The 15,177-nt window shown below is 41.2% G+C and overlaps 2 protein-coding genes across 6 annotated transcripts in view; one reads left to right on the forward strand and one right to left on the reverse strand.

Annotated features, from left to right (window-relative positions):
- Positions 1-8,509, reverse strand: part of GPATCH2 (G-patch domain containing 2) — a 122,087-nt gene extending 113,578 nt beyond the window's left edge. For 4 of the 5 annotated variants that reach the window (XM_063124067.1, XM_063124069.1, XM_063124071.1 and 1 more), the window contains exons 1-2: positions 8,370-8,490; positions 488-1,204 (exon numbers count right to left, since the gene is read on the reverse strand). In XM_063124067.1, the coding sequence (XP_062980137.1) occupies positions 488-1,204; positions 8,370-8,425 (773 nt within the window). In that variant the 5' untranslated portion in view covers positions 8,426-8,490. Of the gene's footprint in view, positions 1-487; positions 1,205-8,369 lie in introns of all 5 variants that reach the window. The other variant, XM_063124072.1, reaches the window with a different exon arrangement.
- A 334-nt stretch (positions 8,510-8,843) lies between these two features.
- SPATA17 (spermatogenesis associated 17) overlaps positions 8,844-15,177 on the forward strand; it is a 110,021-nt gene continuing 103,687 nt past the window's right edge. Inside the window, exons 1-2 of the mRNA XM_063125579.1 lie at positions 8,844-8,934; positions 13,312-13,401. Of these exons, the coding sequence (XP_062981649.1) occupies positions 8,867-8,934; positions 13,312-13,401 (158 nt within the window). The 5' untranslated portion in view covers positions 8,844-8,866. The remainder of the gene's footprint in view (positions 8,935-13,311; positions 13,402-15,177) is intronic.

Below are 15,177 nucleotides of genomic sequence, written 5' to 3' on the forward strand. Positions count from 1 at the left end.
GTTATAATAAAGCTGATGTTTTAAGGCTATAATCCTATACACACTTGCTTGAGAGCAGGTACCACTGAACTGTGGCTTATTTATTTATTTATTTATTTATTACATTTCTATACCGCCCAATAGCCGGAGCTCTATGTAGATTATGAGTTAATCTACATAGGATTTCATTGCATGTGATCTTCAGAACAGCCATCTATTTTTCTGATAAATTGCAAATGTTATTTCTACATCTTTATAAAGAAAAATACTTTGCAGAGGCTAGAATTATTTTATAATTAGAATTTTGAAACTAAGAGCTCTAATATAGAACATTGGGGGGGAAGTCTCCAATGTTAAATAACACATTATTATAATACACTATAATAGTACATTATTATTATAATTTTGATATTTAAACAAAGAAAACTCTTTAGTATAGATACATACGGTAATAACTGCAAGATAAAAGTAAAATATATATATAATTAAATAAAAGATTAAAAGTAACCTGTCACTCATGTTTTCATCTGAGCCCTTTTGTTCTTCATACTCCATTTTATCCTTGTTTGCATGATTGATTTCATCATTCTCTATTACAACTCCTTCATCCAAAATTTCTGGTCCTTGCCTACTTGCTGTTAGTTTCCTTTTTTTAACTTTGCTCTTTGTTAGTTCTTGATGTTGGCAATATCTGCTGTCATTGTCCATTTCCTGATCCTTAATGTTATCCTGTTGTTGGGGTAACGTCAGTGTGCTTGTTACTTCTGAAGGTAGGTCAATTGCCATTCGTTTCACCTTTCGTCGTCTACGCAGAGTCCTATTTCCTAAATTGTCAACTGCTAGATCAGGTTCATGCCATAGAGGCCTTTTGCCTCTGAGGTTATTTAAATTTGAAGTTGGCCTGCGTTTTGCAACCAACAATTGGTCATCAGAGTCACTATGGTCTTTCTTATTATTAGCATGGGTCTCTCTATAATCCTTGTTTGGTTCCTCAAGGCTCGAATCAGAACCTTCGCTTAAGCAATGACCAGTCTCCCAGGGGTGATGAGTGTTAAATGAACGTCTTTTCCTTCCCCTTCGCTTTCGGGCTTGGCGTTTTAGAAGGCAAGAGACACTGCGAGAATGATCTCCTGTATCTGCAAATCCTCCTCTTGCTTGTTCTGAACTTTCTTCTAGTGCTGAGACCAGATCATGAACTAGCTCCTCCATTGTCTTACTGAAATGCCTGGGATTAGGAAAAACACAGTTTCAATTATAAATAATTAAATAAAAGCAAACTGACAATATCAACTGCTACGATCATTATGACACATTCTACCTCTTCTGGAACTCTAATTTTTTTTCTCATTCTAAAGCCTATTTTGGCAAAAACTGAGTAACTTGATACACAGTTTGCTACCAGCAGGGTGTCACAAATCTCCATATTAGGTCACCAATAACCCCCACCCCTTCAACAACCTGCTCTCCTGAGATATCTGTGAATTGCAGGGAAGACAGAAGTTCATCTCTGAGCTGGCTTTGCATATCAGTACTGCTTCTACAAAAGTCCCAAGCACAATGGAAGGACCACCCCGTCCCACTGAGTTTTCTATTATACACATCAAACTTGGAGTGGATAGGGCTATCTATTTCAATAGCATCCTCTGGATCCAATTTCACTTTATACAGGGCTTTGGAAGTAGTGACACAACACTCTTTTTCTGCTTCCTTTTCACCAACATCACAATAGACTGTATGTCCACAAATATTTGTGGATGCCTCTTTACCAAAATTAGACATTATAAGTTCATTCTTTTTATGCTTCATGTTTCCCAGGCAAACGTAAAGTAATTTTAGTATAGTAACTTATTTGTACCAAAGGATGATCCATTGAATTAGGAAGGTACCAAATTAGCATAATGATTAAGTGCAGAAAGCCTTTCTCCTTCGAAGAAATTTGCATCTAGCAGATTAAATACATAGATTTCATTCCAATTTCAAGCATTCGGCTGCTTAAATGTCACTTCTGAACTTCTATGGAGAAACAGAAAGGATTCAAAACAGAGAAGTACAGAAAAGATTATTCTACTGCTGTACCATCTTCCACTTCACCTGTGCCTAGAATGTTGTTAAGGCTGCATACTTGTATAATCAAGGGCTGGTTTAAACATTTATTTCCCTATGGTATTTGCAGCCTTCCCATGGAGATGATCCATGAGACGGGGAGTAATATTTAAATACCTTTGCATATGCCTTTCTAAATACATGGAACATTCACATTCCAGTATTCCTTAGGCATGGGGTCACTGACTGCAAGTGTTCCAATCATTTAGACTGGCACACATTGAAGACATATTTAAATTTTACTCTGTTATTCAGATTGCTCGATTGAAGAAACGTTTTTGTGTGTGAAGGAAAGCAACCACAAACAGCTAAACTAGCCATTAATACAATGTTTTGCAAACTTTAACAATAAATTATACCTACAGTTCAACATCTGAGTGGTTTAATCCAAACAAAACTGAGAACAGGTAGTTATAGAGACTTGGAAACATTCAAAAATGTACTAAAAGTTTAGTTTCTTGCTCTTTTCCCAATTTAAGATAAACTAAGAGTCGGAAGCGACTGAACGAATAAAGAACAACAAAGCGAAACCCAAGGACATCTCAATAGTCTTTTCTCAGTCACTGTTGATAGGTGACTACCCATCTTATTTCAAAAATGAAAACATTTATGCTTCCACAGGAGATACCTATATTTGCAGCAATCAAAACGAAAATATTTAAGGCTTACGACAGAATAAGTTGAACTTCTCTCAAGCATTTTTATATCTCATCTTCACTGTGTTTTACATCACATAGTGCAGACAATTACAACAACACCCCACAGCTAGTGATAAAATGTATTTCTTGTCTCACAGAAGACATTAAACTAAAGTAATTGTAGTGTGCCTGCAATGACCTTTACGTTTAGCTATAACAATAAAGTTTACTAAATGCTGAGCCCTCTAAACACTACTAGAATCAGTTTATACGCAGTTTGTAGCAATCACATTGTTACACTGTTTAAATTTGTAATCTTGCACCCAGTTTTGTGTGTTTAAATTTCCTCAATCAAATAGGGTTAAATGCATAGAACTGAAGACTGGCAATCCAAAGCAGATAATAGTTGATATTACTAAAATTAAATTATTCTTTAACAATATTACATATTTTTATTTTACTTATAGTCAGTGTTTCTTTAAGAAACATGTTTAAAATGAAATCTGAATTCAATAGAACATGTTAATAATTGTTTTAAAATGGCATCATTACCATTGATCAGAAAAATTGGATTAAACTGCTTTTCTATGTATAAACGTATAATGGGAAGGAATATCAGACTTCTGAGGTTAAGCATTATAAGTGACAAAGTAACTGTGTAATGTATGAATACACACCACCTAGCTGTTGAGTCCTGAAAGACTTGGTCCTTGCTTCTAAGTCCCATTCTACCTGGCTTGGGAGGGTGAAGCCCTGACTGACTCCAGCTACAAAAGCTGCTGCTGCTCTTGCTGAAGAATGTCTAGAGTCTATCTAGCCATGAGCCCTGGAAGACCTGGTCCTAATCTACCAAGCTGGATATTGCACTATGAAAGCTGTATGAAAGTGGTATAGAAGGCAGGAGCCACACTGTTTTATAGCTGTATTGAAGTGCACTGACAACTGGTGTGGTCCACTGACACATACCATATACTGCTTTCATACACCTTTCATAGTGCTATATCCTGCTTGGTCTGGCTCCTGCCTTTCATATACCGCTTTCGTAGTGCAATATCAGGCTTGGTGTAGATTAGGTCCTGGTCCCTGCTTTTCTGTCCCATTCCACCTGGCATGGAAGGGAAGAGCCCTGACTGACTGCAGCTGCAAAGTTTGCTGCCCCTGTGGTTATTTTTGCTGTTTGGGTTTTTTAATTTTTCTTTTGCTTGATCTTAGTAAAATTATTATTGTATATTTTTTTATCCTAGTGTACTACGTATTAATGTGAAATTATTTTGTGTGTATGATTATTTAAATCTTGTTTTGATGTGTAACTATTTTAAATATTGCTTCTTATTCTCCCAGTAACTAGTACCTCATCATAGGTGTCAGGATCCAGGAGATGCTTATGGAAAGTTCGATCTAATGCATGGAATATGCAGCTTGATCCTAAGGATGTTTACTCAGAAGCAAATCCCATTTTGGTCAATGGGACTTCACAGGATCTCTTTCTTAAATCCTACTCAGGCATTAAATTTCCATACGTGATTAGAATGATAGAGGTGTACAAAATTATGCATGGTATGGAGAATGTGGATAGGGAGACTTTTTTCTCCCTCTCTGAAAATACTAGAACTCATGGTCATCCCATGAAGCTCATTGGTGGGAGATCCAGGACAAATAAGAGGAAGTACTTCTTCACACAGCACATAGTTAACCTATGGAACTCACTACCACAAGATGTAGTGATGGCCACCAATTTGGATGGCTTTAAAAAGGGGTTGGATAAATTTCTGGAGGCAAAGGCTATCAATAGCTACTAGCCCTGATAGTTGCGTGCTATCTCCAGTATTCGAGGCAGTAAGCCTGTGTGTACCAGTTGCTGGGGAACATGGGTAGGAGGGTGCCGTTTCACCATATCCTGCTTGTTCATCCCTGGCCAACGACTGGTTGGCCACTGTGTGAACAGAGTGCTGGATTAGATGGAACCTTGGTCTGATCCAGCATGGCACTTCATATGGTCTTAATTGTATGAGGAAAACCGCCCAGAAAGCTTCGGCTATATAAATATATAAATGTAATAAATACATAAATGTAATAAATAATTTCTTAAAAAAAGGATGCACTGACTTGTCCTGCCACCGCTGTCATGTCCCCATGCTTGCCCTCCACATACTAGAGGACATACTGTAATGGGGAGCCTGCTGTACTCATGTAGGTCTTCAGCACAATTTAGAACCCTGATTATGCAAGAATGTAAATGCACAGAGAACCTATGCAAGTATAGCAGGCTCTCTGCTGCAGATCTTTTCCCTTCAAAGCATGGAGGGCACTGGGGTCAAGCACAGGGATATGGCCAGGGCTGCCTAGTGCCTTCCTGGTCTCCCTCAAACAATTCTTCTTGTGTGAGGAAACTAAAGCTTTCATCTTCAAGTGACCTTGATTAGTATCCTTGCATGTGTTAAAAGACAGAGAAATAGAAAGCTGTGGATTCTAAGCACGTACGATTCTATAGTGTCTGTGGACTGCATTTCCAAAGGTTTTAGATTTTGCTTCTTGGTTGTATAATAATACTATTAGGTGCAAACCAAAATATGTTGTAATATCAACCAGTAAATATCTTAGAGATTTCATTATATTTAGCAGTATATAAATATCATTAATAAAAATAAAATAAAATAATAAATATGACCGCCTGTTCAGAAAATATATAAATTTTATCCCATCTGAAATACTAGTACAGCAGAAGGTGCGAGTCAAGCCTGTAGGTTGCTATGGACCAAAGATCAGTTGTGGACCCTTCATTTAACACAGATGCATACAACCTCTGCCCACCTCCACCACCAAGAGCTGAATTGTGGCCCTCATGGGTGTCCCAACCTCCCCTTTTCCATCACCAAATTTACTCTCCCAGCAATACTGATAGGAGTGGCCTCACTGGTAGCTGCAGCAAGGATATAGTGATCTGTACGAGGATTGCTAGGGTGTACTTATAGGTATGTAAGCACATGTGCGGTTCTGGAACCCTGAGAAAACATCATATGCAGCCTCAGGGCTGAAAAGGTTGTGCACCCTTGGTTTAATGTTGGTGTCCTCTTCTCTTTGCAGCCTGCAAACATATACCTAGGATAGTGAAATATGTGGCAATGCAGTTATGCTTGTAGTTTACATGGGTAATATGCATAACATTTCATTCATATGTCTGCCTTAATGGAGTGTAGGCCTTGCTAACTATGTTTTCGGCTTAATACATTTTGTAGTCATAATTTAAAAATGGTCCTGCCACCAGAAACAAGTGTGCAATTAGCTCTTTTCTATCCTGTTCTAACTATCTACACTCCACTGACATAATCGGACATGTGTAAGTTGCATGGTACATTTGCAAGCCCTGCTCGAAATCATATTTGTTTTTTTGCCAAGCACAGCACACTATGATTCACCCACTATAAAAGCAAAAAAGAGGATTATTTGAAATTATGATGATAATAGGGGAACATGTAACACATGGTTATAATTTATTTATTTATTGCATTTCTATACCGTCCAATAGCCGAAGCTCTCTGGGTGGTTCACAAAAATAATAGGGGGTACCTACATATTGGGCCTAGTTGTCACTAGGCTTTGGCTATGAAATGACCCATTTATAATGTCCTATTTCCTCATAGTAGTGAGTGTGATTAATGGAGATATATCTTTTTCCAATAGATATAGCCGGCGTGGGGCACTTCCAGATGTTGCTGACTACAAGTCCCATCATCCATGGCCATTCAGCATTGGCTGGAGCTGATAGGAGTTGGCATCCAAGCAAAGTTGGAGGGCTACAGGTTCCCTATCCATGAGGATATAGGGAAAGGAGCAGGTATACCACCAAAATTTGTAGAAAAGAGAGACCTTCATTTCATCTTTTCCAGAAATAAAGTTTTTTGGCAAACAGAAAAGTAAACAACATGCTTCCTAATTCTGGGAATGGAAGAATGGAAGTGCCTTTACTCATTGTCCAGGTTGTTTGAACTGTATCCCTGTCTTTGATATCTGTGCCATCAACCCTTACACCCATGAGGTATGGAAGCACTTCCATTTCCTATAACAGTGTTAGGGTGGAAGTGCTTTATCCTCTTCCAGTGGGTATAGATGTCCATCTGTTTTCATAATATGATTGATCAAACTGTTTAAGGGGCCAAGGGATGAGGAGCAGTTAGTACTAGCCTCCCTGTTCCAGACTAAAGTAGTTCTTCATCTACATATCACACTGTAATTGCTGGCTCCATGTTTTGCAGCTTCTTCCTTCCCCCACTCCCATATTTTGCACATTTCCAACTCCAAAAGCCTAGGCCATATAACTCCCACTCTCTGGTTCCATTTACCATGGACTACATGAAAGCCAGCTTTCTTCTATTGGCAGGTGAAAACCTATCTTTGCTTAGAAGTATTCTCAACTATTGGCTGATGTAACAGGAATTGCTGTGCTGCTTTTATTTTGGTTGTGATTATATTGTTTCTATTGCTTCACTTCACATGGTTTGTTTTAACTTTATTTTGTGTCTTTGTAAGTGGTTTTAATACAAAGGTTACTTTGTATGCTAGCTATCATACGAACTTCCCCATACAAATCATCATACAAATATCCCCTACCCAGGGTATCTACTTCAACATGCTCACGCCTTGACAGATCCACAGTACTTACCATTCCTGGATTTCCACAACACACACTTTAATCTAAGCCAGTTTTGTATCTCTAGCCATCCTTCCATACAAGCAGCCACTCCTACCTATGTTTTGTAAGTATCTAGACAACCAGAAATTGAGGGCAAGACAGAGTTATATGGCTTCAGTTGCTCCTACTGAGCATGCCCTCACAAATCCAGCATGGTCAGTAGATAAGACAGTGATTTCTTTTAGACGAGGAACTAAGGTAACACAACAGGATTTCTGTGGAGACTTAACGTTGTGGTGAAAGGTGTGCTCCAACTTCCCAAAATCATCCCATTCACAAACTTGATCCTGATAATCAATTGTGCAAAGCAATCATGCCCACCCATCTATATACACAGAAAATATTTCACATTCCCATTAAAACCCTCCTGACAGGTAGGACGGCCATAAGCAAAAGGGGACAAGGTTCCTGCATCTTTTATAGTTGTGAAAGAGGGGGAAATTTTAGCAGGTGTTGCTTACATCTGGCCATCCTACTGCTAGCCCACCCCACTCCAAGCCCACCGCACTCCACTCAGCTCTTCTTCTTATTCTCACTCCCACCTTGTCCCACTTTATGGAAACCAAGTGTGCTATAGTCTCTTCGTGCCTTTTTTATTATCCAAATCCGACTCCACCTTGATGTAAAAGTAAGAATTCACAGGTTTGATTGCCAACTTTTTAACTAGCCCTGCCTTGGCAAACAGTTTGACGTACAGACATTAGTGGGTAGCAATTTGGGTCTCCATGCTATAGCTTCATTGACTGATCTCAGAACCTGGAGATGTTGCCCAAAGCGCAGGCCAGGCCAGCTCCGCCCTCCGCCCCCGGTCAGTTGGCAACCTTATTCACAAGGCCCTCGGCCTTTCCAGCTGTAAAACACCTTCTCGCGAAACGGCTCGACCAAGCCTCCCCCCCCCAAGTCGCCCCCTGCATCTCCTACCTAGGACCAGGCCGCCCCTCCCGCTCCCCGCCCCTCACCAGCTCTTCCTGGCGGCCGGAGGTCTGCTCGGGTTGGGCTCAGCCACCCGGAACATGTACCCGGCGCCCGCCGTCGGCCGCTCCCTGAGGAGACGGGTGCCGCTTTGCAGAGACTCGGGGAGGGTGACAGTCCACCGGGCCACTCTCAGGCTGCTGCCAGTGCAGCGCCTCTCACTCCCCCATGATGGTATCCCGGAAGCAGCCGCGGCACTGGAAGGAAACCGGGCCCAACCATTGCTTTCTTCCTCTGCAGGGCCGGCAAACAGCAGAGTGCGCGCAGAAGGGATTATCCCCACACCAGCGCTTGGCTTAATTTGTTCCCCCTCGTTTCATCCCGTTCGGCTTCATCCCTATCCCTTTTCCGTCCCGTCCCGTCCCCCTTCCAGCCCGAGGAGAATCACTATTCACTTCCCGCCCTTCTAGCTGATGTGGTACGGCCCGGTTGCCATGACGACAACTTGTACACCATCCATGGGAGCCGGCTGGGAGGGGGGAAGATGGCTACTTTGGCCAGGCTGCAAGAGAGGCTGCCCGGTTTCAAGGAAGAGTATTTCTTTAGGAACAGGTAATCGGGCTTGGCAGTCCCCGTCCTTCCGGAGGGACCCCTGACTTGTCCTCAGAGCAACCGCTTCCCCCAAGAGGCGATTCCAAATTTGGGGCTGATTCTTTCGCTTTAGCAACGTAGCCTCGGGAATGGGACATACTAAAACAAATGACATAGGAGAGTACTTGTCCATAGAGAAAACATACTTGGGATCCATGGGAAAGCACTTGCCCATAGGGATCTATAGGAAAGCTCTTACTCACAGGAAAACCATACTTGCCTGTAGGGATCCATAGTGCTGTCCTATGGATCCCTATGGGCAAGTATGGTTTCTCTATGGGCAAGTGCTGACCTATGGATCCCTATGGGCAAGTGCTTTCCGATGGATCCCTATGGCAAGTGCTGTCCTATGTATTCCTATGGGCAAGTATGGTTTCTCTATGGACAAGTAGTGTCCTATGGATCCCTATGGGCAAGTGCTGTCTTATGGATCCCTATGGGCAACTATGGTTTCCCTATGGGCAAATACAGTCATTTGCTTTAGTATGTCCCCTTGGGGATTCCCCCCTGCCAAGTATGGTAAGGTTCACACGTGCTGCAGGTGAACAAATTGCTATGGTAACATGAGCATGGGTTATGGGGAACATCTCCCCTTTATGTACTGGGCAGTGAGATTGGGGGAAGCACAGTCTGGAGCATTGGCATTGAAGGGCTTCACTATTGCCAAGGGATGACCTTGAGGAATACTTATAATAGGAAAAGGCACCACCACACTACAAACACGCAGAAAAGCATCAGGGACTTTCCCTTTTGTTGTGGAGACTCCTGACCCTAGAAAGGTGCCTTCATTTTAAGATGCTTTTAGGATGTTTTTTAACAGTGTATACTATGTTTTTAATCAGTATTTTATGTATTTTATGCTTGCTGTTGTTCCCTGCCTTGATCCAATCGGAGAGGCAGTTAAGAATTTATTATTATTATTATTATTATTATTATTATTAATAATAATAATAATAATATTATCCCCTACTCGGGCTATGCAAAAGGTATCCTCATTTTTCGCATTCCAGCCCTGTAGCCTTTCTACAAGGAACCACTAACATTCTATTATCATGAGTCATGGTGCATTTGAGGGACTGATTTGCTAAAGGATGAGAGTGACTTTTTTTCTGTTACAAAAAGTAGAAGTTGCCTCAATAAAGGGAACATTCCAGTCCTTTCCAAAAGTTACAGGCACAGCTGGTGGCTCTTCCAAATCCATTTTAGGCAGTAGAATGAGGGCAATCCCCTCCTCATCTCTGACACTAGGGAACTGGAACAGCACTGTCTAAATTGAACATGTCTAAAAGTAGATATGATAAAGAATTACACTGACTGGCAATTGAAATGGCCTGGCTCTTTCCAAATGGCAGCAGGAATGCATTGAGACTTCTGAATGGCAGTAGAAGTATGTTTTGCCTATATAACTCCGTAACGAGCTATGTTGGCCATAGGAAATCAAGGATGATGAGGTGATTATTTAGTAGTAGTAGAGAGCATCACCAAATGTCCAAACAGACTGTCCAAACAATATCAGAGACAGTAAACCTATATACACCAGTTGCTGGCAAATTTGGGCGGGAGGGTGCTGTTGCACCATTTCCTGCTTGTGGGTCCCTGGTCAACAGCTGGTTGGCTATTGTGTGAACAGAGCACTGGACTAGATGAACCTTTGGTGTGATCCATCATGGCTGTTCTTACATTCTTAGATGCCTCTGTGTGTAAGAACAACCTAAATCATAGAATCATAGAATAGCAGAGTTGGAAGGGGCCTACAAGGCCATCGAGTCCAACCCCCTGCTCAATGCAGGAATCGATCCTAAAGCATCCCCGACAGATGCTTGTCCAGCTGCCTCTTGAAGGCCTCTAGTGTGGGAGAGCCCACAACCTCTCTAGGGAACTGATTCCATTGTCGCACTGCTCTAACAGTCAGGACGTTTTTCCTGATGTCCAGCTGGAATCTGGCTTCCTTTAACTTGAGTCCATTATTCCGTGTCCTTTTAAATAGCCATACAGATACATGGGCACATTGCCTGAAGAAACCTGTCAAATAGTGAAAGGGGTTCAATTATTCCCTTCCCCTTTCCTCCCTGCCAATTGGAGAAGTATACTGCTCATGCAAATGGACACTGAAATATATTGTGAGTTTGCTTTCTGATTGCTGTAAATGGGTCTATCCGAATGGTTTTGTCTAAACTAAGTAACTATACGGGAGTCAGAGATTTGATACATAAAACACTCTTAAATGTTCTTCAATAGCTGTAATTATTTCCTGAGTGGGTAATTCACCTGATGGGGTGGGATTTGAAATAAACACATGGCATACAGGGGCTGTATTTGGACATCACTAAACTATGGCTTAGAGCAGTGGTTCTCAACCTTCCTAATGCCGCAACCCTTTAATACAGTTCCTCATGTTGTGGTGACCCCCAACCATAAAATTGTTTTCGTTCTTCTCTACACGATCCATTGTCATGGGATGGTTTGCTAATGAAAATAATACATAACAATAGCTTTAATAATACAAAAGATGATACATGACATAGTTCAGTCAATACAGTTTCTAAACCATCGGAAATATGTGTTTTCCGATGGTCTTAGGCGACCCCTGTGAAAGGGTCATTCGACCCCCAAAGGGGTCCCGACCCACAGGTTGAGAACCGCTGGCTTAGAGCTATATGTCTTAGACTTATATATAAGTCTTCCTTATATATAAGTCCCTTCCCCTCCAGCACCATTACAAGAAGGAGACTGAAATTATTTTGTTCTATCTTCAACTCACTGTAGTTATGCTTGAACTGGAACAAACTGGTTAGTTTCAATTATGATTTGCCAAATAAGCCACTTCCAAACCATGGTTTATGATCCTGGTGTGTTTGGATAAATCATAGTTTAAAGTAATCACAGTTTTTGATTTGGAGTAATAAATTCTGGTTTGCTGCAATGGAAGCAAATGCCTCCAATCTCTTTACTGGAGGAATAGAGTTAAATCATGATTTAGCATTTCATCCAAAACAGGCCACACAGTGGCCTAATCTACACCAAGCAGGATATTGCAATATGAAAGTGGTATATAAAAGGCAGAAGCCACACTACTGCTTTATAGCGGTATTGAAGTGCATTAACAACTGTCGGGGGCCATTGACACATACCATATATCTCTTTTATGCCGCTTTCATAGTGCTATATTCTGCTTGGTGTGGCTCCTGCCTTTTATATACCGCTTTCATACCACCTTCATAGTGCAATATTCTGCTTAGTGTAGGTTAGGCCAGTGAGAAACAGCAGTCTAGTAGTTGAAATAGGCAGAGAGAGAAAGAGAGGTTCAGAGAGTTGTAGGGTAGCTGAAGGTGAGGCATAGGTACATAGGGAGCTGCTAAATAATGCCCCCTTAGCCCAGTATTGTCTACTCTATGATGATGCTGGCTGGGAATTATGGGAATTATACCCCAACACTTCTGAAGGCTGCCAGGTTGGGGAAGGCTGTCTTTGGGGTGCATGGTACAAAAGAAAGAGTGCCTGCCCACCTCAACTAATGCTGCACTTGTATATTTTTAAAATAAAGTAAATGTACAAAGATGGCTTAAATATCTAGTGCTCTCTCATCTGAAGGAAATGAAATCTGGTCATGTCGATTCTGTAGCATCTCACAGATTGGGGAAGTGAGAAATTTGTAACAATATTGTTCTTCCAAATGGCCACAGAAAGGCACTAGTGTGTTTTGGGATCCTGAAAATTATATTTAGAAGGAGGAAAGTGATCGTTGAATGGCCATCGGGACATATTAAAAACCTTCCTCAAAACTTTGGGGATGCCATGTTTATAGCACCCCCCCCCAATTCCCTAAAATATGTGCAGTTCTTTGTAATCCCATAGAAATGTATTTGATCCTACACAATTGATTTTGATCCTACACATCAAGCTGGTCCTGATCCTAAACATCAAGCTTCCCACTCACCAACTGAGAATGGTCATAGGAAAACATTGGGAACTCCTCTTACCCCCACAGACCTTTCAGAGATTTGATAGTTATGGTAATTTAGGTTTCTCATACTCCCAATCCTCCTAGAAATGCATTGACGTCCTGACTGGTTATGAATGGATTGAGATGGGTTGGTATTTTGTACAACGTTCTTTATGATGTCGTGAGGCTAAAAGACCACTTGGAGCTGCTTGGGGGCAAATGTGGGAATAGAAATGATTCATTTATTGCCCAACTGTTGCAAGGTAACTTTGTTTTACTTGATTTAATAAAGGAGAATGAACTTATGTAAAATAATATATTGTTTATTTATTATTCTGATCTGAAATGTAACTGGCCCAAATGTGTATTGTAAAACTCATTACATGTGTTTTCAGGTGTGTAGATGAATATAGAAAAACAGAATATTATGCTGCTGTAAAAATTCAGAGTTGGTTTCGAGGATGCAAAGTCCGGGCATACATCAGGTAATGGTTTCCAGTCTGATCATAAACATATTTACTTGGAAGTAGGTTCTGCTAAATTCAATGAGACTTCTTTCCTGACAAAACTACTTTAGTTTACAGTCTTTATATATCTTAGGCTGCAATCCTATACACTAGCCTTCCTCAATGTCATGCCCTTCAAATGTCACACTACAAGACCTATAGCCCCAGCTAGCATGTCTTGGACTGTAACTCGAATAGCTCCAGCTGGGGATAATGGAATTGTAGTCCAAAGCATCTGGAGGGCACCAATTTGGGCAGGCTACTATATATTAGGGTTGTGCAAGCCTCAGATTTGGAACTCCCTAGGGTCAAGTTCATCCTTCCTTTCCAGACTTCGTTAGAATGCCTACCAGGTGATTTTAGGATTAAATGGCTGCTGGCAGATTCAGACATTTGTCAGCTATGGAGTAGCTCTGTTTGCACTAGTGGCAACAAAGATAAGAGGGACCTGTCTGAACAATACCAGAGAAAAAACTAAGGGAAGTTCTGTTTCAATTTAAACAAATGTTTAAAATTTTATTACTTGTGTTTTATGGCCTTACCAGCGCCCCTGCATTTTGATTAGTTGATGTTTTACAAATATGTTTTGCATGTTTATATTGTAATGGCCATTGGCTATAAACAATAAAATTTGAATGAGTGAAATTTGAAATTGCTGATCAAATCACAAAAATATGTAACATGTCCCTAAGTTCAGCCTCTGTACCAGAGGGGAAAGGCCAATGTAACACCAGTTTTTTAAAAATGGAGGGGACATGTGTCCTTGCCGCTGCACCAGCCATTGCCCGCTCCTCAGTGCAATCCCCCCTGAATTTGTTAAATACGAATTCAAGGGGGATCTGGGAAATTACAGGCTGGTTAGTTTAGCATCTGTTCCAGATTAATTGGTTGAAGATAAAATTAGTAAGCATATAGATGGACAAGCTCTGCTGCAAAAGAATCAACATTGCTTCTGCAAAGTCCTGTCTAACTAACCTTTTAGAGTTCTTTGCACGTGTCAATAAACATGTGGATGGGAGTGATCCAGTACACGTTGTTTACTTGGATTTATTTATTTACTTACTTATTGTATTTTTACCCCACTCCTCAGCCAAAAAAGCCTCTCAGAGCAGTTTACTATCAATTAGCAAACAAGACAGTCCCCTGCTCTCAGGCTTACAATCTAAAATAGACATAACACACAAGGAAAAGGAGTTCGAGAGGGAAGAGGGGAAAGAGAGGCAGAGAGAGAGAGAGAGAGACCGGCAACAGGGCTGATGGGATTGTCCTGCTCCCGAAGGAGGGGAGTTGAACTGGAGCAGGCCCTGATGTTTCCTCTGCCTGCTCGTGTCCCCTTGCTCTTTCTTCTTCCCCACAGGGTCAAGATGTCAGTTCCAAAAGGCTTTTGACAAAGTCCCCCACCAAAGACTCCTGAGCAAACTTAGCAGTCATGGGAAAAGAGAGAGGTCCTCTTATGCATCAGTAACTGGTTAAAGAACAGAAAGCAGAGAAGGAACAAATGGTTCTTCACACAGCACATAGTTTATTAACTATGAAATTCACTACCACATGCTGTAGTGGCGGCCACCAATTTGGATGGCTTTAAAAGGGGATTGAACAAATTCATGGAGGATAAGGTTATCAATGGCTACTGGTCCTGATGACTATATGCTACCTCCAGGATCAGAGGCAGTATGCATATTTACACCAGTTGCTGGGAAACACGGACAGGAGGATCCTGTTGCACTCATGTCATGCTTGTGGATTTCCTTTGGG

Source organism: Elgaria multicarinata, chromosome 4 (genome assembly GCF_023053635.1).
Source record: "Elgaria multicarinata webbii isolate HBS135686 ecotype San Diego chromosome 4, rElgMul1.1.pri, whole genome shotgun sequence".
NCBI classification, from domain to species: domain Eukaryota; kingdom Metazoa; phylum Chordata; class Lepidosauria; order Squamata; family Anguidae; genus Elgaria; species Elgaria multicarinata.